Below are 27,773 nucleotides of genomic sequence, written 5' to 3'. Positions count from 1 at the left end.
GGCAGGCAGACACAGAGAGAAAAACAGAGAGAAAGATGGAGAGAGAGCTTTCACTTGCTGGTTCACTGCCCTCAAATGCCTGCATTAGCCAAGGCTGGGCCAGACCAAAACCAGGAGCCTGGGATTCAGTCTGAGTCTCTCATGGGAATGGCAGGGGCTCACGTACTTGAGCTGCCTCCCAGGGTGCACATTGGCAGGAAGCTGGACCATAAGCACAGGAGCCGGGACTTGAACCAGAAACCCTGGTATATGGGATGTAGGCAACCTAAGTGCTGTGCAAAAGGCTTGCCCCAAAGTCATGTAATCCTAACAGTAACCCTAGGAATAGCTTTTACTTCACCCCTTAGGGGTGAAAACAGGGACACCAAGAAGTAAAAACCTTGTCCAAGGACAGAACTCTCAAGTGGGGCAGATGGGTTCTGAACCCAAGCAGGGTGAAGGCAGAGCTCCACTCCAAACCCACATGCAAGACCGGCTTCCCAGACGGGCAGGTGCAGTGCGCAGGGCAGGAGCCAGACAGGGGGAGACGAACAGAGTTGCAGAAGGTGCGAGAAACACTAGCTTTGTCTCCCTTACCAACATTTGGTGAGAGGTGACTGTGTGTGCGCCACGGTGGGCGCTGTGGATGTTTACTAGTGAGAACCGTCTTTACGATGCTTAGCATGAATTCAGGGAAGTCCCAGGATAAGTGGACGGAAAGGCTGTGGAAGCACATAGAAGGAACTCGAAGGGGAGTGCGGGGCGTCTGAATGCATTTTAACCCACTCCACGACAGCTGCAGTGTGGAGGAGACAAGCCATACGGGTGTGGGGACAGTTGTGAGCCAGGTCCAGAAGTCTGAAGCAGGCACACTGTGCTCTTGGGTTTGCCAGTGCTTCTGTCTGTCGGACTCTCAGCATCAGTCTCCTGTGGTCTACACTTGTCTAGATTGTGGCGTGAGCTGGAAGTCCCCAATTTAAAGGGAAGACTTAGTGAAATGAATTGCTCCTTTTTCATTTTGTTTTAACTACTTTACTGATGTATATTGGCATTCTAAAAGCTTTACATATTTGATGGGTACAATAAAAATTAATATGCATTTGGAAATGAGTTTAGACCTGTGAAGCCACTGCCAGAGTCTATGCCATGGACTTATCACTCGTCACCAGAAGCTTCTTCCTGATCTTAAATTTTTTTTTTTTTTTTGGGAAGACAGCACAATATAAGATATATCCTCTTAGCAATTTTCAAGAAGATTATTTTTAAATGTATTTGGAAGGCAGAGAGAAGGTACAGAGGGAGGGAGAGAGGTCTTCCATCTGCTGGTTCACTCCCCAAATGGTCACAACGGCCAGGGTTTGTGCCAGGCTGAAGCCAAGAGCCAGGAGCTTCTACCAGGTCTCCACACAGGTGCAGTGGCCCAAGCACTTAAGCACTTGCACCATCCTCCACTGTTTTCCCAGGCCATAAGCAGAGGGCTGGATGGGAAGTGGAGCAGTTGGGACTAGAACCAGCTCTTGTGATATGGGATGTGGCTGTTGCAAGCAACAGTTTAACCCTTTATGCCCATCCTTTAACAAACATTTAAGTATATTAAGGGACTTTAACATTTTCATAGAAAATGCATGAAATGAAAAAAACCTATGGGGCCAGCACTGTGGTGCAGTGTGTTAAAGTCCAACCTACAGCACCAGCATCCCACATGGGTTCCAGTTTGAGTCCCGGCTGCTGCACTTCCATTCCAGCTCTCTGCTATGGCCTGGGAAAGCAGTAGAAGATGGCCCAAGTGCTTGGGCCCCTGCTTGGGAAACCTGAAAGAAACTCCTGGCTCCTGGCTTTGGATCAGCCTAGTTCCGGCTGTTGCAGCCTTTTGGGGAGTGAACCAGCAGATGGATGACCTCTTTCTTTGTCTGTCTCTACCTCTCTCTGTAACTCTGTCTTTCAAATAAATCTTTAAGAAAAAAAAAAAAAGCCTATGCGTGGATGTCAGACTTTATGCATCCAGATAAACTTATCTTTTAATTTGATTTTTCCACGAATTTTCTGAAGTGCCCTGGTACAGTAGCACATTGCTGTGTTTCACTGGGACTGAGCCGTCTGGGGTGACTGCAACCTTGTGCCCTTTGCTTGGTACCTTCTCTCTCTACTTTTATTTTAAAGATTTATTTATTTATTTGAAAGAGTTACAGAGAGAAAGGGAGAGACAGAGATCTATCCTCTGATTCATTCCCCAGATGGCCACGAGGGCCAGCACTGGCCAGCGTGAGCCCAGGAACCAAGAACCTCATCTGGGTCTCCCACATGGATGCCAGATGCCCAAACACTTGAGCCAAACTTCGCTGCCTTTCCCTGGCCATTAGTAGGGAGCTGAATCAAGTAGAGCAGCTGGGAGATGAACCGATGCCCATATGGGATGCTGGAGTCAGAGGCGGCAGCTTAAACCACCATGCCACAGTGCCAGCCCTTACCCTCCCTACTTTTTGTTTTAATCCTAAAATAACTTTTGGCTGCCTTTTACTGCTGTTATGTAACACAAGCAAAGATAGAAGTGTGTCTTCTTCTTGGAGGAAATAGTCTTATATTGCAGCAAAATCAGATCTCAGATTTTAGTTTGGAATGAAAGCGTTCTCACCCATAGCTGGGTAAGCACTGGGATATTATTTCTGGGGCAGCGATGGAGGCTTCCCCTGCTCTGTCGGATCGATAGTCTAGATTAGGATCCATGAAACTCCATGCAAAGGCCCGGATGGAGAATATGGAGGCCCGGATGGTTTGCTGGCCACTCCCGACCCCTGCTCTTATTGTAGGAAGCAGCCAGAGTTGCCTTCCTGTCCTGGGGCCCTTAACCCTGGTTCCCAGCTGTCTCCCAGAGTTTACTTGAAGGCTGTGAAATGAGCCAGGTGATCCCAAGAGGACCTTTTTGGTACTGCATTTCTGAGGTTCTCTCTCTGTCTTATTTATTTATTTAAGATTATTTAGTTGTCAGGCTGAGTTACAGAGTGAGAAGGGGAGAGGGAGGGACAGGGAGAGGACAAAAGACAAATCTTTGGTCTCCTGGTTCATTCCCCAAAGGGCTATGGCTTGGGGCTGGGCCAGATCAAAGCTAGGAGCTCCATCTGGGTCTCCCACGTGGGTTCAGGGCCCCAAGCACTTGGGCCATCTGCTGCTGCTGATTTCCCAGGTGCATTAGCAGGGAGCTGGGTTAGAACCAGGGCAGGGGCTGGTGCTGTGGCGGAGCGGGTAAAGCCATCGCCTGCAGTGCTCGCATCTCATATGGGCACCAGTGTGAGTCCCAGCTGCTCCATTTCTGATCCAGCTCTCTGCTATGGCCTGGGAAGCAAAAGAAGATGGCCCAAGTCCTTGGGTCCCTGCACCTGCCTGGGAGACCCGGAAGAAGCTCCTGGCTCCTGGCTTCGGATCGGCGCAGTTCTGGCCATTGCGGCCATTTGGGGAGTGAACCAGCAGACGGAAGACCTCTCTCTGTCTCTTCCTCTGCTTCTCTGTAACTCTGCCTTTCAAATAAATAAATAAATCTTTAAAAAGAAAAAAAGAACCAGGGCAGCTGGAACTTGGACAGGCGCTCACCTGGATGCTGGTGTTGCAAGCAGTGGCTTACTCTGCTGTGCCATAACGCTGGGCCTGTGTGTGTTAACTGAGTAACTGAGAAATCAGAAGTGGAACTCCTGCGCTAAATTCTTCTTCCCATCTTTTGGATTATTTTGTAGCTTTCAAAAATTTATGTACAACTTGACAAGAAACATCCAAGAGACTAACTTGTTTCCAGGTATCAAAGAAGGGAAGGAAGGTGCTACTCTGAGGTTTCTTTCTTTTCTGGCTTGTGAGTAGCTAGGAAATGAAAAGAGAACTTTGTGTCCAGTGAAAAGATCCCATGTAAGACAACTCAAGTGTTTTCCAGTGCAAAGAAACCGTTGGTATTCAAGTGGATCTTTAAAAGGAACATGGAAGTTATTCAGTCTGTGCAAGTAGGCTGCTTGTGTAGTTGAAAGAACTTCAAAAAGCTCACAAAGGACTTAAAAGATCAGAAGTGAAAAATCCATGCACAGTTGTCTCATGATACACATTTTCCGTGGGCTTTGTGAAGACCACTTGCATACTCCAGCCCTCTGTCCAGACCCACCATGCACCGCGACTCAGAAAAGAGGAGTGGAGACAGGGCAGGGCTGACCATGTGCTCCACACATTGGCAGGTGGTCCTGGCACGCCTTACCACGTGTCCTGAAGCTCTGTGGGTTACTAGACACTAGCCATCAGGCAGGGTCCCCATTGGCTGGTCAGCTGTGGAAAGCCCTACCGGAGTTAGTGCATGAGTCCCTCCGGGCTTTGTGAGCCAGTTTGGGGAGACAGCTCTGCTCCTGCACATGGAGCCTGGACAGGCACTTAAGTAGTGGAGGGAGAGGTTACCCAGGGGAGGCTCAGGGTGTGGGTGGGCTCTGCACAGCATTAGTGGGGGCTGAAGGAAAGGCAGGATGCAGAAATGCAGAGAGGTTTCAGAGAGCTGAGGTCACCGTAGGGGCTCACGCACAGGTGAGGGTGCACGTGTTTTGTGCAGTAAAATCCAGATGATGGGGGGCCGGCATTGTGCCGCATCAGGCTAAGCTTCCGCTTGCAATGCCGGCAACCCATGTCAGAGTGCCGGTTCGAGTCCTGGCTGCTCCACTTCCATTCCAGCTCCCAGCTGATGCACCTGGGGAGGCAGTGGAAGATGGCCCGAGTATGGGCCCCTGCTACTCACTTGGGAGACCAGGATGGAGTTCCTGGCCCCTGGCTGTTGCAGCAACTTGGGGAGTGACTCAGCAGATAGAAGATCTGTCTCTGTCTTTCAGATAAGTAAGTAAACCTTACACACACACACACACACACACAAATCCAGATGCACAGCACGGACTAAGTAGACAGATGAGGAGGGCATTGGCTGCCAGGTTAAGGACTTGAAACAGGGGCTGGGTTTTGGTAAAGGGGTTGAGACGCCACTTAGGTTTCCCACATCCCAGATTGGAGTGCCTGGGTCGCAGGCCTGGCACACCCTAGGAGACAGTGGTGATGGCCCAAGTGGTCACCGCCACCCATGTGGGAGACCTGGGTTGAGTTCCTTGCTCTCAGCCTTGGCCTTGGCCTGGCCCAGCCTCAGCTGTTGCCTATTGAGGATGTTTAGGGCCGGAACCTGCAGATGGGACGACTCTGTCTCTTTCTGCCTTTCAAATAAGTAAAAGTAAATTTAAGTTATTAACGAAAAAAAAAAAAAAAAGGCTTGGAATATTGTGAACTCGAGAAGCAGACCTAAAAAATGAGCCAACAAGAAAACCCCACCTCAGCAAGGTGCTGTGTTCGGAGATGTTTTAGGGAGACTTATCTGACTTGTGCGAAAGGTTGGAGGCCAGCACATTAGGAAAGCCAGGGCAATCGCTGCATTGTGCGGGCCGAGGACTTTGCTTTAAAAGCAGCGCAGCTTTTTGCAAAGAAATAAGCGCTGCAGTTGGAGATAAAATTTGAGTGTTTTGGGGGGACTGTGTTGGTGTGGGCGGGGAGGGAGACAGGTGACGTTAGCATTTTCCTAATAAACCATCGCTTGCATCTCTGAAGACACCGTGTCTTCCTTTGCACTTTTACTTTCTTTGAACTTTGCATTTCGAAATAATTCAGACCTAAAAGTTGTGCAAGTCATACATAGGCAGTTCGCTTACAGCCACGTTAACATTTCACAGTACCGTTGTCCAAACGAGGGTGGATACTAGTGCGGAGACGCGCTCACGGTCCCCCTGATGCCTCATGGACCCCCGCTCTCTGGATCACCCAGGGCCTTTAGACAGCAGCTTCCTCTGGCCCCCTGCCATCTGGGATGCTTCCTCAGGTTCTCTTGGTCTCCTGGAAGAGTCCAGGCCAGCTCTTTCAAAGGAGGCCCTTCAGCTTGTGGTTGTCTGACACTTTCTCGTTAAATTCGGGTGTGTGTTTTGATGACAGTGTCATCAAGGTTCCTTTCTCAGGCCCTCCTATCAGGAGGCAGGTGAGTCAGCATGTTTCAACAGACCATTGCTTTTATTAGGGGATTAAGGTGCTGTCTAGGTAAGTCACCATGCCTGCCTTTGCACCTGGGAGTATCTTGTGGGAAGACACCTTCCACGGTGCACAGACCGAGCATCGCATCCCACTGCTGTGCCCTCCCTGCCCCCCACACACCGAAGATTCTTTCCTGCAGCGTCTGGCACTGCAGTGCTTGCCGAAGGACGGATTCCTGTTGTCCTCTTTCTGTCGCATTGAGTATTGATTTACACCAGTATGGTCTCGTGGATGTTGGTTCTACGGGCTGTAATCTCATCTTTTAATTATTTACTCCACTGCTCAGCTTGTTGCAGAATTGACCGGTGGGAAGCTGCCTCCTGTCCACTCCCCAAATTTCAGACAACTGAACTATGAAGAAGTTCATCTTAGAGTCCAGGCTTGACCTGGGGGCGGGGCGGGAGGAGAGGTTGATGTTAATATAAGTCAGGAAATCAGAGACAAGTGGAGATAAACTTGCTCAGTGAACCAGTTTCCCCATATCCTTAATTGCTTGATCCCTAAAATTTAGACGCTCTTCTGTGACTGTGTTAACCAGGGACACCCACCCTGCTAGCCCCTTACTGTTCTCTTGTGTGCAGACCTGGCCCAGAAGAAAGACAATCTCCCAAGGCCTGGATAAAATGGAACTGATGAGTCTCCGGGGCTGTCTGGGTTGTGCTCATTGTGTGTGTTTTCCCAGAAGCTGTTGGCACTTGCCCACATATCCCCTTAGGCAAGCGAGATTGTGAAATGTTTACAAGTATCCCTAGGACCTTCTTTCATTTTCTGCTTTAGCTTTTAAGTAAGGAAACACGTTCATACTGGAATAGAGCGCTTTCATAATGGAAAGGCAGCCTCAATGCTGTGGGTGCCACGCGGAGGGGTCTGCCCCTCCTGGAGGGGTGAAGGAATTCTGCCACCATGCAGGCGGGAAGACGCTTTGGCTCAGTGCTCTGTCTCGGATGGGCTGTGCACACAACCACACACCCAAGAGCAGGTGCAGGGTGGGATCTGCCCAACAGTAGCTCTTTGTTCTACGTGCAAGCCACTCGCAGGTTCTGCCAGCGATCCCGGCCCTGCTGGGGTATAACTCGGCCCTCCCCCTCTCCCTGTGAAGGAGGTGATGTTTGAGGAGTGCTCCGAGCCCCAGAGCTGAAGTGGACAAGGAGAGGTTCACGTGGCCACTCTCAGTCGCGTGTCTTTACAGATTTACGCAAACCTTCCGGGGGGACTTGGGGACAGGAAACAAAGCTCCTGGGGCCCTGCTCTCATATTCCAATTCAGTCTATCTGAGTGGGACCAGGCCCCTGTTTTGTTTTTCCTTCTGTTCCCACTTGGCTCTGTTGATATCCAAAGATGAGCATCACTAGATCTGGTGGATGCTGTTGGTGACTTTTTAAGATTTGTTTTATTTATTTCAAAGCTTGAGTTACAGAGAGAGAGAGAGAGAGTGAGAGCGAGAAAGAGAGTGAGAGAGAGATCTTCCATCTGCTGGTTTACTCCCCAAATGACCACAATGGCAGGGCTGGACCAGTCTGAAGCCAGGAGCCAGGAACTTCTTCCAGGTCTCCCACGTAGGTGAGGGACCCAAGCACTTGGGCTATCCTCCGATGTTTTCCCAGGCCATTTGCAGGGAGCCGGAATGGAAATGGAGCAGCTACAACTTGAATGGGCACCCATGTTGGGTAGTGGCATCACAGATGGCAGTTTTACCCATTACACCACAGCGCCAGCCCCACTGGTGACTTCTTAATACACATTTCTTTTAACTGACTACTGTGTCACACTATTCAGCATGTTCTATTAGAGGGACGCCTTTGGAGACAGAATTTTGTCCCAGACGCGGCTCTAACCCTCCAGCTCTGGGACATTAGATAAAATGCTTCATTGCTCTGACCCTCAGGCCTGTCTGTGAAAATAGAAACAGAAGGGTGTAATTATTTTTTAAGTGATAATGATTAGTATGGGAAGGTGCTCAGGAAAGAAGAGGGTCTCAGCATTTTTGTCATCTTGCCTTTCATTCTACTTTATCTTTTTTTTTTTTTTTTGACAGGCAGAGTTAGACAGTGAGAGAGAGAGACAGAGAGAAAGGTCTTCCTTTTTCCGTTGGTTCAGTCCCCAAATGGCTGCCATGGCAGGCGCACCGTGCTGATCCGAAGCCAGGAGCCAGGTGCTTCTCCTGGTCTCCCATGCGGGTGCAGGGCCCAAACACTTGGGCCATCCTCCACTGCACTCCCAGGCCACAGCAGAGAGCTGGACTGGAAGAGGAGCAACCGGGACTAGAACCCGGGGTGCTGGCGCCGCTGGCGGAGGATTAGCCTAGTGAGCTGCAGCGCCAGCCTCTACTTTATCTTTTTTAAAAAGATTTTTTAAAAAAAATTATTTGGAAGGCAGAGTTACAGAGAGAGAAGGAAAGAGAGAAATCTTCCATCTGCTGGTTCACTCCACAGATAGCTGCCATGTCCAGGGTTGGATTGGGCTGAATCCAGGAACTGGGAGCCTCCTCTGGGTCTCCCATGTGGGTGCAGGGGCCCAAGCACTTGGGCCATCATCTGCTGCTTTCCCAGGCATATTAGCAGGGAGCTGGCTCAGAAGTGGAGCAGCCAGGACTCAAACCAGCAGATATATGGGATGCCAGCCATGCAGGTGGGGTTTTACCTGCTCTGCCACAGCACGGGCCCCTATCTTTCTTCACACATCTCAGCATCTTGAGAATGCCATTGACTTTGATGTGGCCATGCTCTGTGGAGAAGATGATGCTACAAATGGCCTTTGTGATCTTGGCTGGCTGCTGTTTGTCGGCACGTCCCTGGCATCCCGGAGGCAGTGGTGCTGGCCGGACCTGCAACCAGCACTCGTGGAAAGAGAGTCAGGCTTCCTTGTCCCTCTAGCTCAGCAGTTGGCTCACGTCGCCAGTGCTCACTTGACCTGACTTGTGATGATTTCTCAAGTCTGCAGGCTGGCTGGGCTTCTGGCCTTTTCTCCTTGGTCAAGTGTTGTTTGCGATGTGTGTTGATGCTGGGGCTTAAGAAGGAGCCACAGGGGACTGGTCCTGTGGCACAGCAGGTTAAGCTGCTACCTGCAGTGCTGGCATCCCATATGGGTGTTGGTTTGAGTCCCAGGCACAGCGCTTCCAATCCAGCTCCCTGCTAATGCATCTGGGAGAGCAACAGAAGGTGGCCCAAGTGTTTGGGCCCCTGCACCCGCATGAGAGATTGGAAAGAAGCTCCTAGCTCCTGGCTTCAGCCTGGCCAAGCCCTGGGCCATTGTGGCCATTTAAGGAGTGAACCAGCAGATGGAAGATTCTCTCGCTCGCACGCTCTCTCTCTCTCTCTCTGTTGTCTGCCTCTCCTTCTCTCTCTCTGTAACTCTGCCTTTCAAATAAATGAATAAATCTGAAAAAGAAAAGACGAAGGCCCTGCAGTCTTAGGCATCTCCTGGTCAGGTTACTGGAGCTCAGCCTTTCGCTACTGTTCTGTTCTCTAATCTCGTAACTCGAGTGCCGCAGTCACACAGGAAGCTCCCGACTTCCTAGATTGGTAAGAACTCGAGGTGCTTTTCCGACCATTTCATCCTCATCTTCTACTTGGTTGCCCCAGAATGGGAATGGGACGGTGGCTGAAGATCACAGAATTTGTATCAAGAGCCGAATTCTTGCATTTCCAGTAAGTTTGGTACGCGTGGATTTTGTTGTTTCAGGTCAGTAACAGGACGGTGCACACTTCTGTGCTGACTGAAGTAGTTCAGCCTGACTCCTTTCATGCCTCTTGCCCTTTAGTAGCCCAAGGGAATCGAAAGACAGCATTTTGTGGCCTGGGAAAGCAGTGGAGGGTGGCCCAAGTGCTTGGGCCCCTATACCCGCATGGGAGACCTGGAGGAAGCACCTGGCTCCTAGCTTCGGATCGGCACAGCTCCGGCCATTGTGGCCATTGAGGGAGTGAACCAATGGACAGAAGACCTTTCTCTCTGTCTCTCCCTCTGTCTGTAACTACCTCTCAAATAAATAAGTAAAAATCTTTAAAAAAAAAAAAAAAGAAAGACAGCATTTAAAATGTGCTGGAAAATGTGCCTTAAGGCTGTTACGTTGTGGAGCAGGATATTTTTAGCAACTCTGGAATGAGCTCTATGCTTGATTCAGACCCGTGACATTTATGGTGTAATTTTAGTGGATGCCCAAGTTTAAAACAAAATAAAGGTAGTTATACCATTATTTTTTGCCTGTAACTACATTCATGAATACTAAAGGATTTTCTTATGTGTATTTAAATACATATATAAGATATGAAATTTTCTTAGAGTCATTCAGGGAATCATTTTCTATCGCCTATTAAAACTGAAGGAGGAGAAAGAAGTTAGAATTAAAATCAGTTGTGTTGTTAGCATTCTTCTCTCTTTGGGATCTGTGTGTCTTTCATGAAAGAATCATTGCATCCACCGTAAGTAAATCTAAGAAACCAGAAATAAAATGAAAAAAGGAATCATCAGTGTATTAGTGCGCTTTACCGTAATTACCATAATGCAATGCCTAACTCAGGCTGATTACGAGGGAGAGAGGTTTGTGTTGGCCCATGGTTTTGGAGGTTCGCTGTCAGGATCCGGCAGCCCTGTTAGTTCAGCGTGTGATGATGGTGTCCTTGCTGGCAGAGTGGCCAGAGGCTGCGCTTGGCTCTGCCTGTGTCTCTCGTTATAAAGCTGTGACTCATCACAGGGCTTCATCCCAGCAACCCGACCCAATCCAATCACTTGTCAAAGGCCCCGCCTCCAAGCACCAAAGTTTTCACCCTCTTTTGTACATTTAATGAGACTATGGGGACCAAGGTCTTTAAGGGACACACAACCTTATATCACAGCCATGGCAGTCGCCGTGCCTGGGTTATGTTTATGAAATACCGTGGTGAGAGCCATTTGATCAGTGGACCAGCAGCGTCCTAATAGGCAAATCAGGATTAATAAAGGATTCATGGTTTGTTCTTGTTTTTATTAGTATTTGAGAGACAGAGAGGGAGAGCTCCCAACTGCTGGTTACTCTCCAAGTACCCATGACAGTTGGGAGCTGGGTGCTCCATCCTCATCTCCCATCTGAGCAGCAGGGGTCCAGCTACTTGCGCCTTCATGTGTTGCCTTGCAGTGTGTGCGTGAGCAGGAACATGCAATCAGGAGCAGAGCCAGGACTCGAACCTGGGCACTCTGAGGAGATACGGACATCTTAACCGCTGGACCAGATGCCTGCCCCAGAGTTGGTGGTTTTACAGTGTTTTCTAGAATCTATGTGTTTTGATAAGTGGCTTTCCTACCTTAGGGATAGTGTCTTGTTCATGTGTGTCCCCAGAAGCTCCCCAGTGCACGGTGGGGCACTTAGAAGGTGCTTCCTCTTTGAAGGTGAATGGGAGTAAGTTGCCTTAGGAGCAATGTGGGGAAGCCCTGGACGGCTGAGAGGAGAAACGAAGCCCAGGAGTTGGGCCAGGAGATGCAAACAGCCGAGTCACTCACTGTGTTTTAAGGAAAGAATGTTGAAGTGGAAGTGGGTTGAGTTTTCAAGGGTTCTCAGCAGAGCGGTTCTGGAGGTGGCTTAGGGTACCCATGAATTGACCCACAGTGCTCCTCGGGTAAAGTGAAGTAACAACTCTTTGCTGCTACGCATTCAAAGTGAGATCATGGATGGAATATTCCCCTAAGTTCTTTTTTTCCTTCACTCTTCAGCACTTGCTATTTTTGGCCAACACTGGGAACTGACATGAATTGGTCTCTGGGAAGCAGAGAGCTGTGATAGTTATTGTAACTGTAAGCAGTCAGTCCTTCACAGAGCTCCATAAAGAGCCGCGAGGCTTCCCCACTGCCCGGCTAACAGGTCTGAGAACTGCCATCCTCAAGTGTTAATGAAACCAAGCTCCCCTGGGGCCCGTTAAGCCAGGGCTTCACAGGAGTTTGTGACAACGAGTCCAGGAATTGTGTCCTGTAAAAGGCAGCTCTCATTATGTGGCCCTTGTTGAATCCCTGTGGGCTGCTGGCTTATCCATCCCTCATCTGTTCGGTATAGAAGAATCCCATTACTTCATGCACTCACCTTACCCATCTTTTGAAAGGAGCCATCCGTGGGGGAAGTTTCTGCGGGGTGGAATTGTGTGAGGGTGCCGGCACCCAGATTGAGGTTGGCAGCAGAGAGAAAGGCAAGTGGCTCGTTTTGCTTTGTGAAAATGCCCCTGTCCCGGTTTTCTGGAACTTGTTTCTACTTGAAAGATTTCCCTTTTAACTAGATCATGAGACGTGTTTGCTTTCCTGAGCTGACTCAGGCAATTGGATGAGTAATACAGAGAGTCAGTTCTGTTCTGCCATATTGATTTTTCAAAGTCTCCCCTTTAGGGAAAAGAAACAAAAATTCTCTTGATGATCCATTTCATATTAGAAAGCTGGTACATTACCCAGCTTTTACAGTGTTCAGTATTTGAAGAAGAAGTGAATGTGTTATGTAAGCGAGAGGACTGAAGGCAACCAGGGGTGTGTGTAGGCTACATCAGGAGGGCGGGAATTAGCGATGGCTGTCTGCCATGTAAAACTTGCCTTCTTTGGAGCAAGTTGCAGATCTCAGCAGAGTATCCACGGGCATTTCTGGATGCATTGCCTATCAGTTGTATTAGAAGATAAGCTGTGTGGGAGCGGGGAAGGCACGGGAGGGAAATTCTCTTTTTAGGCTAAAATTTGGTAGAAGGTTCAGGTGCTGGAGAGTGACGGGCAGGATGTGTTTCATAGATTTAGCCAGAAGTGGAGGCATCAGACTACAAACTATGGGATCTCAAAAGACAGCAAGCCTTGGAATGGAGGCGCGAGGAGCTTTTCAGCCCGGGCTGGAAGTTCCACCAGTGTTAGCTTTTCTGTTTTTCCCTTGCTGCCCTGGGAGGTGATAATGGTTCTCTGTTGTGCTGAAGCATATGTGGGCTGCTGACTGGATTGTTAGGCAGGGAAAATTAGCTCCTATAATTCAGATCATCCAGCAAATGCTTATTAAGTGGCTTGAGATTTAGAAATAGCTGAATCCATGAATAAAAGAAGGAAACTTCTTTATGCAGGGCTAAGTGCTAGGAGTAGAAGCACAGCACCTCCTCCAGGAGCTTGTGGATCCCCTGGGGTGAAAGCACACACAGCCCACGCACGTGCAGAGCTCCTGGGCACACTCTTTGGAGCAGAGAGCTCCGAGGTGGGACAAGCCCAGCCAGGGGCCCTCCGCTCGGGAGGGGGCCGCGCAGGCATGGACTTCCGGGAGGGTGGAGGACTTCAGGGATTTCACATGGACAAATGGGGGTGTCCGGAGGCTGGCATCTGTGAGTGGCAGGTTCTTCAGACAACTGTGGTAGGTCTGGGGTGGGAGACTGACTCCCATCAGCAAAGTGCATGGGGGGAGGGGGAGGCAGATCAGGTTGGGGAGGTTTTGAAGGCAGCTGGCAGGAACCATGGTGAAGATCCGAATGGTGTGGTGAACGTGGAAGTGAAAAGGAGAAGTGGAACCCAGGCCAGGTGAGGAAATGAACAGGAGTGAAACACATCCCAGGCTCTCCACTGTGGTCTCGCTGGTCATGCGCTTAAGGCTGGGGGAAGTGGGAGACGCTGTGGGTGAGAATGCTCACTGCGTCCTACCCTGCGTGGGAATGGGGACGCTGACCTGGAACTTGAGATGGAAGCTCACTGTTTCAGCACGGACAGTTCCCGGACGTAGCCCTGTGACGGATGATACAGTAGAAAGATTTCTGTGTCGGTCTCATTAATGCCCTCTCTTTTCTTTTCAAACAGACTCTGTCGAGAAGAATCTCCAACCCCTACCTTGACCATAGTCCTTCCCAGGTACGGCTCTTCCTCTCCGATCGCACTGTCGGTAACTAGGTTCTGCATCCTGCTGCAGAAATCCTGGGCTCATCCCTGCCACCCGTGTCCTGACTGCACGGGGCCACAGCCTCCCCACTCTGCCCTGCCCCACACCCACCAGGGAGGACACGGGAAAAAAAGTCTGAGACCATTGTGTCACAATCCAGGGTGTTCACTCTGTGGTAAAAAAAAAAAAATACGGATTTTCCCATTTTCCAAGTCCTTTACATGAATGCCTTGTCAGTGTAATGTAGATACAATATTAAATATATAAAAAGTATTCTTCAATTTGCTGTATCAGTAGAAGCACTTTATTTTACAAATAGTGGATTTTTTATGCTGAAAACATTGTGTATAAAGTGAGATTTATATTTATAGTTGTTAGTGGAATATCCCCCCTGTGCTCATTGGTTTAAAAAAACAAATGAGGTAGTTTTCATTGCCTGTGTCAAAGAATCATTGACAAGGGCTGGTGCTGTGGCGTAGCAGGTAAAACCTAAAGCCGCCGCCTGCAGTGCCGGCATCCCATATGGGGGCGGGTTCGAGTCTTGGCTGCTCCACTTCCAATCCGTCTCTCTGCCAACGTGCCTGGGAAAGCAGCAGAACATAGCACATGTGCTTGAGCCCCTGCACCCACGTGGGAGACCTGGAAGAAGCTCCTGGCTTCGGCCTTGCCCAACTCTGGCCATTGCGGCCATTTGGGGCGTGAACCAGCAAATACTGACTCTTTCTCTCTCTCTCTACCTATCCCTCTCTGTAACTCTGGCTTTCAAATAAATAAATCTTTTTTTAAAAAATCAAGAACCATCGACAAAGAGTTGCATTTCTCTGCAGTAAAGGAGGACGCAGGCTTTGTGAGGGTGAGCTCCTCTCTTCCCATGTTCTCAGTACGCCCAGCCTGTAAATCAGAGCCAACCCCCGCAGCTGCTCGCGAATGCGCTCGGAGCGCCTGCGCCAGGGAAGGCGGTCTCCGTGTCAGAACCGGCTGTCAGCTCACTCATCCTCCTTCCTCAGTCATATTCTGTCCTCTGGCTTCTTCAAGCTCTTTGAAAAAACAGTTTTAAGCTCTTAACAACCTCTCAGCTCCTGCCCTGTGCACTTTCTCTCTGTGTTGGGGGATGCTATCAGGGAAATTAAGGAAGGGCAAGGTCCCCACCAGGTCGTCATCAATCAATTTGTTTTGAGAAAAGATAGAAAATACTTTGTGGGTGCAAAAAGAGTTCACCAGGAAATACGTAAAAACACATAAGCATGTATCTCCAACATACGTTCATTAAAATTTTTTCATTTTACTTGAAAGGCAGAGAGAGACAGACAGATCTCCCATCTGCTGCTTCGCTCCCCCAAATGCCCACAGCCCCCAGGGCTAGGACAGGCCAAAGCCAAGAGCCCAGAACTCCATCCACGTCTGCCGAATGGTTTGCAGGAAACCAGCTACTCCCAGGGAGTACGTTAACAGGAAGCTGGAATCGGGAGCAGAGGAGATGGCACTGCCGCCTGGCATTCTAGGAGGGGATGCGGGCATTGCCAGCAGCACTTTAACCGCTGCAGCAGACACTCCCCTCTGCGCACCCTGACACCTGCTCATTCCCTGAGCCTTGATGTGGAGATGCCTGGTGTCTGTTTAGCTTCTCTGGTTGTGCCCTGCTGTTGGGCTGTGTATGAGTTGTGTGTGTGTGTGTGTGTGTGTGGTGGAGTTGAGGTGGGGGATATAGGGTTATAAAGTAGGATATATACCCCTCTAGATCATCATCTTCTAAGAATCAGAGACTCGTGTGTGTGTTTTGTGTGTGCGCGCGTGCACGCACAGGGGGAGTTCAAAGGTTAAAAACAGACATTAAATGAATCATAAAGTAGATGAAACCAGGGTGCTTGGCACTAACTCTGAACTCTGCAGCCAAGTGACTCCTAGGGGCCGAGCTGCCTGCCGTCACGTCGTGTCTGGCTTCGAGATGTTCACTCAGTGGGAAAACAAATTATTTTCCTGCTCCCTGAGACCTTTGTATATGAGTGCATATTCCATATGGCAGAGTTCATGTGTCATGTCGGTGGTCTTTGCTGTGCTGTATTGAGAGACACACTGTATTGTTTAAAAATAGTGGTGATTTTACACCGAAACCTTGGTCTTTCAAAAGGTGACTATTTATCATTATAGGTAAATAAAGCACTTTAGCTTTTGGGAAATGGTTAGTACAGCTTCATAGCATGAGTGGAGCCATGGCTAAGGTAACTCACAGCCAGGCAGTGATGGAGCTATGGGTACGTAGGCTAGAATGTGTCTCGGGCTCAGAGACTGCTCCTGACTCCGTGTGCATAGCATGCTGTCGGTGGATCACAGATGGTTCTGCACTTACAGTCAATGCTTGTCTTTTCCATTCAGATCTACGGAGAGAATTCTTCTTGCGCAGGAAGAGCCCTGAGAAATATGGTCATGGTACAGGCGGCTGAGCTGATAAAGGACAGAGTGAACCTCAAGGGCTTTTACAGGTAACACAGCTTCTTTAACACCTTGTCAGGAAACCTCTCCGAGGGGCAACAGCCAAAGCCTGTAACCTTGACCGGGAAGAAGGGTGCTCTCAGTGGAAGCATCTGCTGTGCTCTGTCTGCCACGGACACTGGCAGTGGCCTCTCCTTTCTTTAGCCTGCAGTGTGCATGTTTGTACAGGTTGACACCTGGTCCTGAGGTTGGGCTACAGGACCCCTAGCTACAAGTGTCATGTCTGCTCTACTTTCTCTGAGATGTGATATTTCATAGTATCTGGGGCAGGGAGGGCCAGTGGGGAGTGTTGCATGGGAAACTTCAATAAACATAGGTCCCCTCTTTAGGGACCTTACCAAGACTTTCCAGGGACCAGCGCTGTGGTGTAGCAGATAAAGCTGCCACCTGCAGTGCCAGCATCCCATATGGGCACTGGTTTGAGTCCTGGCTGCTCTACTTCCAACCCAGCTCTCTGCTATGGCCTGAGAAAGCAGTGGAAGATGGTCCAAGTCTTTGGGTCCCTGTACCCACGTGGGAGAGCTGGAGGAAGCTACTGGCTCTTGGCTTCAGATTGGCACAGCTCTGGCCATTGCGGCCATCTGAGGAGTGAACTAGCGGATGGAAGATCTCTGTCTCTCTCTGCCTCTGCCTCTCTGTAACTCTACCTTTCAAATAAATAAATATTTTTAAGTAAAAAAAAAGACTTTCCAGGGCCTCCTTGGCAACTCAAGGGCCACAAGGCCTGCTCTAGCCCTCTAGGTGAGAGAGCAGCTCCTTCCTGGCTGCAGGAAGCAGAGGGCAACGACAGCGTGGCCAGGGCCTGGCAGGTGTCTTCTTGGTTAGTGAGCAAGGGCAGGTGTCAGAGTGAACGGGCAGGTTCCTGGCCAGTTTTCAAGTGCAGCTGGACCAAAAGAGTGGTCCTGCAGAGGGTTGGGAGAACATGCTATCATTTCACGGAGCACTTGAAAGAAAAACGCAGAAGTTATCCACTTTGTATTTCACCAAGGAAAGAGGTTAAGCCACACCAAAGCAAATCCAGAATTGGGAAAATTAGAAAGAAAAAACACTACCGTTTATCATCACTATTCATTCTTAAAGAGATGTTGAAATACCATGGAGCATAAGTACTCAGAAAAAATGGCACCAAGAAAATTAGGACGTATTCTTGGAAGAAAGGCTTCTTGGAGCGGGCGTTGTGGGGCAGTTAAGCCGCAGCCCATGTCACGGTGCCTGGCTGCGTCCTGCTTCTGATGCAGCTTCCTGCATCAGCTCCCTGGGAGGCAGCAGAAGACAGCTAAGTACTTGGTCCCTGCCACCCACGTAGGAACCCGGATGGAATCTTCAGCCTGGCCCAGCCGAGGCTGTTGTGGGCTTTTGAGAAGTAGACCAGCAGACAGAGGATCTGTCTCTCTCTCTCTCTCTCTTTCTGGCTGTCTGTTGCTCTGCCTCTCAAGTAGGTGAAAATAATAAACAAACGTTAAAACAGAAAGGAGTCTCCCTTGGCTATGAGCTAAACATACAATTATAATATTCCTGTTTTTTTCTCATTTGCCTCCGGTGGGGAAAATGTCATCATTTATTTATTTATTTGAAAGTCAGAGTTACACAGAGAGAGGAGAGGCAAGGGGCAGGGAGGGTCTTCCATCTGCTGGTTCACTCCCCAATTGGCCACAAAGGCCAGAGCTGCTCTGATTCGAAGCCGGGAGCCAGGAGCTTCCTCTGGGTCTCCCACACGGGTGCAGGGGTCCAAGCACTTTGGCCATCTTCTACTGCTTTCCCAGGCCATAGCAGAGAGCTGGATCGGAAGTGGAGCAGCCAAGACTCAAACCGGCACCCATATGGGATGCCAGCACTGCAGGCAGGGGCTTTACCCACTGCACCACAGCACCAGCCTCCTGAGATCCACTCTTTCTCCCAGGAGGGATTCTCACTGGCTGTGGACTTAACTGCTAAAATGCAATCAGTGACAGGAGACCCAGTGAAACTACACTTTCGGAGACTAACAAATCTATGTTTATCACAGCGGTCACATGGGCTTTGTAGCTCTTCCCTCCCACATCACAGCATTCCCACCTAGTGTTGCATTCGTGGTTAGATCTGTGTGTTCTGGGAACAGTTTCTGGATGGAGTGCAAGACTGAAAATACGCTGTGGGTTAAGAACTGCTGTCACAAGTTTGCTTGCTGTGTTCCAACCATCCCTGCTTGCTCCTCCCCACTGCTGGCCCCCAAATGTGGATTTAGGTATCTCAACCAGATTGTGGCAGGTGCCAGCAGCAGGTCAGCTCACTTCATTTTGCTCCTTGACCTCACGTCTCCCTGGTTACAGAGGGACCATCCCACATGATGGGAGACATAGTCCGCAGCCCACTCTGAGAGTGGCTCCGCTGGGAGTTAACGTGGTCATGGCACCCTTGTGTGCTAGCATAGTGGCTTGGAGTCCTGCCCCCTAACATAGTGGGTCCTTCGCCCAGGAGCATGGAAGCTGGGGCCAGGGCTGTGTGGTCAGCAGCACCATGTGCGAGCCTGTTGGGAAGGGGGAGTCTCGGCTCCCACCCTGTCTTACCGCATCCGTACACATCTGTTTGTTCGCTTAGAAAGGCAGAGAGAGACAGAAAGCTGGGTCACTCCCCAAATGCCCACAACAGTTGCTGCTGGCTCACTTCTAAACCAGGAGCCGGGCACTCAATCCAGGTGTCCTGCATGGTGGCGGGGGACCCTAGTTCTTGAGTCACTACCACCTGCTGCCTCCCAGGGTGCATGTTCACGGGAAGCAGGAATGGAGAACAGAGCCTGGGCTTGCGCCCAAGAACACCAGTGTGGGACGCGGGTGTCCCAAGTGGTGTCTCACCCGCTACGCCAGACACCTGCCACGGAATCTGTACTTTCCCAAGGTGCCCCAGGCGGCTCCCAAGCACAGCTTTGAGAAGCTCTGGTCTGAGAAACTTCTCCCTCCTCATTTGCGAACAGCAAACAGAAGTATGAGTTGAACCATCTTTTGTGATTGGCAGTTTGGTTTGTTGAATGAATATTTTATCGTGTGCCTCCATTTTCTGGGTATGTCAGACCCTCCGTGCAGGCCGAGGAGCTGCTGTGTTTTCGGAGTATCAATTAAGAGGATGCGGTCTGTAATCCGAGGGAAACAAGTGCTTCCACAGCTCAGAGATGCTGGCTAATTGGCAGAGGTGTCAAGGAATTAGTTAATTAACACTTGGAACCTTTAAAATGAAAGGAGTCCTATAGAATTTGAAGTTTATATTGACTGGTCTAATTGCCTTTTGTTGCCTTCTGTTTTCTCATTGTGTTTAAAAAAATCCTTCTATTTGACTGTTATTCTTTGTATTGTCATAATGCTGACTTGAGTCTGGAATTAGCTCAGTTGCATTGGAGAATCTTTCAAAATGGTGACAGGTTTCGAAAAAACCAAAAACCTGCCTAATGGAAAGCTGGGATTTTGGATCAGGTACCCCAGCAGAGAAGTGCGCTACCTTATTTTCCTGTCACACCCCATGCCCGTTCTTCATGGTGCCGGTCAGGGTGGAGTTCCAGGGTGCTTGGGACAACGCCAGTCGCCACTCTGGCAAAATGGACAGCGTGCGTCTCTCTTGAAAGAATACTGACAGCACCTCCTCCGTCAGCGCTGAATAGAGACTAGAAATAGGCGGCCCATGATGCTTCCGTCTGTCAGCATCTTAGTGATCTCGTCTCGTCAGGGAGAACGGACTTCAGCGAGGTTTCTGCACAGGGCAAAGCAGATCTCAGAAAGTTTCCTTTTGTTCTTCCTACGAGGCTGATACAGATGGAAAAGCAGCCGTGCAGACGCTGTGTGTGACACCCAGCTTATGGCATTGCCGTTGTGAGCTTAAGGCCGATTACAGAGAGGGTTTTTCATGTGTGATTAGTGGACTCACACACACACACACACACACATCTGGATTAACGGGTTCCTGATGCACACAGCTCAGCTAGATTGCTTAGATTATACTTAAAAGCTTAACAATCAAATCTACAGTTCTTTGAGACTAACTTTAGGATATAATCTTTGTTTACTGAATAGTAAATAAAACCCTGTACCACTTGACTTTGGTTCCAATTTTGTCTGAGCTTCTTGGGATTCTTTTGTTTTCAAAGGAAGGAGCTAAAAAAAAAAAATCTATAAATGGTTAAACCAGAGTTTATCACCAGCAGCTGGGGGTGCGTGACCAAGGCAGAAGCAGTGTCTTTACCACTCCAGCAAGTACATTTGGAAAACTTGCTGTGTGCCGTGGACTGTTCTGATTGGGAGGAGAGTAAGAGGGAGTGGTGCAAAGTCCCTGTTTTTTTGAAAATTATTTTCTAGTAGGGAAATCAGAAATTATTCCTCGAGAAAGATGTGAGATTACGCAATGTTAGGCGATCTGAAGAAAAAGCATAGTAGAATTTGGCTCGTCCCCCTCCCTAAGTGGTATTTGAGCTCCACTCTGAAAAATGAATTAAGAGGTACATGTCATTGATTCTTGGGTTGCACATGAAAGGCCTGGTATTAAATATCCATTTTTTTTGGCAGCTGAACAGCAATGGGATCTCACTGTGAGTGGCTTTGCTTTTGTGCAGGAGAAGCTGTGTCGGGTCGGAGCTGGTCGACTGGCTTCTGGAACACTGTCCTTTTGTCCAGTGCAGGTCAATGGCCGTCGGGGTCTGGCAGCTCCTCCTGGACATGGGGATCATGTCGTCAGGTCAGTGTTACAGGGCTGGACCTCACAGCCTCATGCATGGGAATTGTTTCCGAAGGCGAATGTGTGCCTTCTCTCTGGGTTTCTAAGACCACCGTTGCAGTCATTTATTTTTCTCATGCCGTCTGTGAACACCCTCAGGTCTCTTGATTCAGAGACTCCGACCTGGAGAAGCCATTCCCTCCACCCCCCACCCTGTTCAGAACGCTGCGCACCACCTTCTGATTTAGAAATCAGCGCTCCAAGTGTTGGACGTGTCTTGCAGTGTCTGGGGTAACCAGCAGCAGCTGAGTTTACGAGCGTGCTGTGTAGACCATTTGAATGGACTAGTCACGCACACTGAGAGACGTGACCTAGGAAAACAAGCCATTGAACCGGAACAGAAAAGCAGTGTTAACCAGACTGTAAAATAGAAGGCAAATACCTCCTTCCTGAGTTGGCCTGAGGAATTGAAGTCGTGCAGTCTGCATCCTGTATTTAGCTCCATCTCTCAGGAGCTGGAGGATCGCCGAGAGCCCTTTCCCTCTAGGGGTGACACCCAGTGAGGGCACAGTCCCGCTCGCACTATGAAAGGGAGCTTACAGATGGGGAGTGGGCATAATCTTCTTACACAGTCAATAGCGCTTAGCACCTAATACTCTTATGTAGGAAATCAGTTACCTGCCTTGGAGGGATGGAGGCATTATTAGCTCACTCGCTAGATGCTGGTTTCCAGTTAGCAAAGCACTTTGTATGCGTGTATGGCTGGTCAGGTCTCCAGCCATCTTCTAAAGCAGTCTCTCCAGCCGAGCTTGGTGGCCTTGACATTTTGAGCTGGAGTAATTCTTGGTGGTGCAGCCATCCTGTGCATCAGCGCTCTAGCCGCCTCCCTTTCTCCTGCTCTCCCAAGTGCCAGGAGCACAGCCCCCATCGTGAGACCCCCCAAAAATGTCTCCAGACATCACCATACATGCCAGGGAGGGTGGGGGAAGAGAGAAGTCACCCCCAGTGGAGAACTGCTGATGGGACACTTGCTGATGTGTTGTACGTGTGCACACCCCTAAAGAAACGGTATTCATTTGCTTTAGAACCCTAGAACAAAATGTCTCTCCGCCCTCTTTTGCTGTTGATTGCACCTGCTCTTGTCTCTGAAGCAGGAACACTGTGAAATGCATGTGGCTCTGCTGGCCAAAGCGTCACATAATGAAAGTAGGCCGGATAAGAAACATGAATGGGCGCAGAACGTACAGTTATTGTCCTACCCCTGGCTTTTTCCTAATAATTATTAGGGCTTTCAGGGATGACTTGATTTGTGACTGTAAATCATACCCTCTGAGAAGCTGACCCACACCTCTGTGTCTCAACAGTGGACCAACACCTGTACTTCCAAGACAGTTACGTTTTCTACCAGTTCTCCTCGGATGAGTGCAGCTACCTGTACTGTGAATTTGAGAGAGAAGGGGAATGGCAGAACGGTGTCAGACTCCTGCTGCAACTCGTGCCTCTCATTCCTGCCCGGGCTGGCATCTGTGACCTGTAAGTACGTGTGGTCTTGTGCCCTTGGTCAGTGGCTGTGCCCTGGAGAGCTGTTGCTGTGTCCAGGGACAGGGGCTCTGCTCGCTGAAGTCGCTGTGTTGTTTAAGAAATGGGTGCCATTCCCATTTTTCAAATGCAAGTCCAGAAAGGTAAAATACCCAGCTGACAGTGAATCGAGCTGGAGTCCACATCCCGGAAGTCCGTGCCTTGCCAGCTGCACCATGCTGCCTCCAACTTATCATCACTATATGAATAGATGCTCTAAATTAGGAAGAGACTTTTGATTGGGCTTAAGTTGCAGTAAAATAGTAACTCACATCTTATCCACTGTCCAAGTCGTGACTTCGCCGAGAAGGAGCTCCACAGACATTTCTGAAAATAAGCTAGAAGCAACATTTGGCACATTAAGACCCGTGAATCATTATCACATGAAGGTACTGAATCACTGTGTGATGAAATGAATGGATTGGAGGAGGCCTGGGAACGGGGCTGGAGACCTGGCATGGTGACCGTGACATGCTTTTGTTAACCCAGGGCGGGAGTGGCAAGCTTATTTCCACATCATGAGTTAACGAATAAAAATTGTAGTTAAAAACTTTTTGCATGTGGAAAACACTTGAGTTTTCAAAAGACGTGCCCGTATTGTTCACTCCTGGAGTCCTGTGACAGCAGCAGGGCGAGTGGTGTGGGCCTGTTTGCCGAGGTGAGAAAGTAGTCTCAGGGCAGGCATCTGGTCTGGCAGTTGGGACGCCTCTTGGGACATCCAGTCTCATGGTGCCTGGGTTCGAGTCCCAGCTCCACTCCTGACTCCAGCTTCCTGCTAATGCAGACCCCGGGAGGCAGCAGTGATGGCTCAGGTAGTTGGTTCTCTGCCACCCATGTAGGAAACATAGACTGAGTTCCAGGCTCCTGGCTTTGGCCTGGTCTGGCCCTAGCTCTTACTAGCCTTTGGGGAGTGCACCCACGGATGGGAGTTCTGTCTGTCTTTGTCTCTTTACCGCTCAAATGAAATAAACAGGGGCTGGCGTTGTGTGGGTAAAGCCACCACCTGCGATGCTGGCATCCCGTATGGGCGCTGGTTCCAGTCCCAGCTGCTCCACTTCCAATCCAGTTTCATGCTAATGGCCTGGGAAAAGCAGCAGACAATGGCCCAAGTGCTCGGGTCCCTGCACCCACGTAGGAGACCTGGAAGAAGCCCCGGGCACCTGGCTTCAGCCTGGCACAGCCCCAGCTGCTGTGGCCATTTGGGGAGTGAACCAGCAGATGGAAGATCAATCTCTCTCTTTCTCTGTCTCTCTTTCCTCTCCCTCTGTGACTCTGACTGCTAAATACATAATCTTTAATAAGCAAATAATTTGTTAAATACTTAGGTTCAGAAAGAAATCCCTTTATAACCATTGACAAACCTAAGTCATTCTTACTGGTTAAAAAATGAATATACTGAACAGTTAAGACCAACTGTTTTGAATGTGACACTGTGCTAATAGGAGGGTTGGTTATAGAACATAGATTTTTATGGCAGGCACTGTACTCAATGTTTTATATTCATTATTCCACTTTCAGATGAATTCTGTGAGGCAGGTGCTATTATCGTTTCTCTATAGTGAGTGAAGAAACTGAGGCAGGTAGCATCTCAGTGTTTGGATCTGGGTTTGGATCTGAGTGCTGAGCCCTGTGCCCATCGCACCTGCTGCAGATGCCCTCCCACGTTCTGGGCTCACGCTCGTGTCCTGATGGAGGGCTGAGGAGCAAAAGCCATGGGTGTGTTGGGCTGAGCTCTGAGACGATTATGCCTTCCCACTGCCACCATTTGTCAGGCCTTGCGTGGTAAAGCAAAAGTTCAAGTATCATTTGCTACAGCTTGGATATGATTTGGTCCCTGAATCACCCAGATGATGAGCCCAAAGGCACAAGTGAGTGGCCCTGAGAGGGTGCAGACTTAATCCGATCATGATGTTTAGAGGTGGAACTAGTAGGACATCCATGGTTGATTTGAGGTTTGCCCTTGAAGGTCATTCCCACGAGAGGGTTGGTAATAAAAGGGTGAGTTGATCCCAGCCACTTTCTCTACTTCCTGTCTTGCTGTGTGGTCCCTTCTCAGCGTCCAGGGTCATTATCATCCACTGCACTCACAGCAGCCCAACCCAAGGGGCCACCAGTCTTGGACTTGAACCTTCCAAACTGTGAGCTCAATAAACCTGTTCTCTTCTTGGAAGTGAGCTGCCCAGTAGCTAATTATGGTAACAAAAAAGCTGACTAACACATGGCTCATTCTCACTATGGACAATGCTCTTTATTATAATATGCACTGAACCTGGTTACAGGGCAGACACTAGACACGATGGTTCTGCCACCACTTGGGAGGCCCACACGCCAAATCAGAGTGCTGGGGTTTGAGGCCTGGCTCCGTCCTGCATTCCAGCTAATACTAGGAGACCCAGATTGACTTCCAGGCTCTTGAGGTTGGCCCAGCCCAGCCGTAGATTTCTGTCACACTTGAGGGGATAAACCAGCAGCTTGGAGAGCTCTCTCCATCTACTTGTCTGTGCCTCTGCCTTTCATATAAAATGAATGAATCAATATTATATAATACAGGTTAGGAGCGTCCTGAGAAAAGTCAAGGAGTATTTCCATACATTTTAGCAAGTTTTCTAAGAAGTGTCAGCATGCGTTTAGCTTAGTTTCTGCTTGTTTGTTTGCTTTTTGAGAGGCAGAGGGAGAAGGGGTAGGAAGGAAGGCTGCCATCCATAGGTTCATTTCCAAAATGCCCACAACAGTGGAGGCTGGGCCAGGCTGAAGTCAGGAGCCACACCTCCCACGTCGGTGGCAGGAACCTAGCTATTTGAGTGGTTCCCCTGCTGCCTCCTGGGGTCCGTGGTAGCAGGAAGCTGGAACTGGAAGTAGAACTCAGACTGAAATCCAGGCTCTGAAGTAGCATGATGGCATCCCAAGTGGCATCTCAACTGCTAGGCTACACCGGTGACGTGCTTTTAACCAGCGGTGGCTGTGACTGGGGGCCAGGCCCTCTCCAGCAGCTCTGCTCACCGTTTGCAGTCCCGTGGGCAGACCCAGGTGAGCAGGGGCACGCGGGCAGCAGGAGTTGTGCAAACATTCCAGGTGGCTCAACTCCACGTCTCTCATCCTGCCCAGAAAGCACGGTGCACTGTGGGGAGTGACAGAGCCTTTTCATAGGGAGGTCAGAGCCTCTGCCAGTTCCTCAAAGTCAAAGTGTCTCTAAGGTTTGGGCCCCAGTATTAATTGCAAACGACTCGGATCAGTGTGGACACAGATGGCTGGCTGGGCAGCTGAACCTCACCGCGGTATTTGTCAGCAGGTTCTTTGGTTGGCATTTGGGAGTGGCTAGCGGGTCCTGTGGGCAAGTGGTTGATGTGGTCCCATGAACCTGGATGCCCCTTGTTACAGGGACTAACACACAGCAGGATGACTGTGGCTAATTATCATCTACCTTATAGAGGTTTATGTTAGGAGAAAGGATTTTGAATATTTTCACCATAAAGAAATGGTGTCGATGTTTAAGGAGATAGGTGTGTTTGCCTTGATTTGAACATTACATGGTATATTGAAAATCACAGAAATATGTACCACTTCTATATACGAATTAAAAATAAATCCTTTTCAAGGAAAGATAAAAATTACTGGGGTGAGCACCTGGCGCAGCAGTGGAATCACCACTCGGGACGCCCGGTTCCAGTCCTGGTTACTCTGCTTCTGATCCAGCTTCCTGCTGGTGATAGTGCCAGTACCTGGGTCTCTGCCACTCACATAGGAGACCCAAGTGGAGTTCTGGGCTCCTGGCTTCCACCTGGCCCAGCCTAGGGCATGATGGGCATTTACAGGGGTGAACCATACGTGGAGAATCTCTGTCTCTATGTCTTTCAGATAAAATGAAAATAAATTAATTTTTTCTTTTTGAAATGTTTATTTATTTTGAAAGCCAGAGTTACACAGAGAGAGACAGAGAGACAGAGAGAGAGATATCCTCCATCCATTGGTTCATTCCCCAGATGGCTGCAACCGCCAGGGCTGGGCCAGGCCAAGGATCCGGGTCTCTCATGTGAGTGGCAAGGGCCCAAGCACTTGGACCATCTTCTACAGGTTTTCCCAAGCCAGACAGAACTGGATCAGAAGCAGAGCAGCCAGGAATTGAACCGGCACCCTTATGGGATGCCATCGTCACACATGGTGGCTTTGCCCACTACACCACAACGCCAGCCCCAATAAAAATCTTTTAAAAAGATAAAATTGAAGCAAGAAGGGTGGCATGGCAGGTGAGACAGCTGTCAGCATTCTGTGTGGCCACCGGCTCCTGTCTCATTTGCACCACTTCCAACCCGACTCCCTGCTAGTGGATCTGAGAAAGAGCAGAAGATGGCCCAGGTACTTGGTTGGGCCCCTTCCCCTATGTGGGAGACCCACAGAAAGCACCCGGCTACTGGCTTTGGCCCGGCCCAGCCCTGGTCATTGAGGCCATTTGGGGGAGTGAACCAGCAGATGAAAGATCTCTCTGTGACTCTTTCTTTTAAATAAATACATCTTAAAAAAAATTACTGAGCTACCATACATCTCTCCTAGAGAGAGAGAATCTTTTTGCTTTTCTGTACCTGAGTGGCAAGCCAGCTTCTATTCCTTGGTAGAAGGTTCAGGTCACGTTTTCCAAAGCCAAGCTCTGGGTTATCCTGACTTGCAGTGAACTCAGGTCAGAATCAGTGAGCTGAGGGAATCCTAGGGACGACGTCCTTTTCCAGTTGTGTTGTCACAGCCCCGCTGTGGTCCCAGGCCTGTGACCTGTCCCTGGTTCCGCTCTGTCTGCAGGGTTGTGTAGTCACAGACCCGCTGTGGTCCCAGGTTCCACTCTGTCTGCAGGGTTGTGTAGTCACAGACCCGCTGTGGTCCCAGGTTCCACTCTGTCTGCAGGGTTGTGTTGTCACAGCCCCGCGGTGATCCCAGGCCTGTGACCTGTCCCTGGTTCCGCTCTGTCTGCAGGGTTGTGTTGTCACAGCCCCGCTGTGGTCCCAGGTTCCGCTCTGTCTGCAGGGTTGTGTTGTCACAGCCCCGCTGTGGTCCCAGGCCTGTGACCCGTCCCAGGTTCCTCTCTGTCTGCAGGGTTGTGTTGTCACAGCCGCACTGTGGTCTCAGGTTCCACTCTGTCTGCAGCCTC

At 49.6% G+C, this 27,773-nt stretch overlaps 1 protein-coding gene across 1 annotated transcript in view; it reads left to right on the top strand.

Annotated features, from left to right (window-relative positions):
- The window catches only part of RAPGEF5 (Rap guanine nucleotide exchange factor 5), a 249,155-nt gene that overhangs the window by 30,086 nt on the left and 191,296 nt on the right, over window positions 1–27,773 (top strand). The window contains exons 2-5 of the mRNA XM_062179032.1: window positions 13,819–13,869; window positions 16,271–16,377; window positions 20,961–21,082; window positions 22,426–22,594. Coding sequence (XP_062035016.1) covers window positions 13,819–13,869; window positions 16,271–16,377; window positions 20,961–21,082; window positions 22,426–22,594 — 449 coding nt within the window. The remainder of the gene's footprint in view (window positions 1–13,818; window positions 13,870–16,270; window positions 16,378–20,960; window positions 21,083–22,425; window positions 22,595–27,773) is intronic.

Source organism: Lepus europaeus, chromosome 20, assembly GCF_033115175.1.
Source record: "Lepus europaeus isolate LE1 chromosome 20, mLepTim1.pri, whole genome shotgun sequence".
Lineage (NCBI taxonomy): Eukaryota > Metazoa > Chordata > Mammalia > Lagomorpha > Leporidae > Lepus > Lepus europaeus.
Note: the sequence above shows the minus strand (reverse complement) of the source record. Positions and strands in the feature narration are given on the sequence as shown.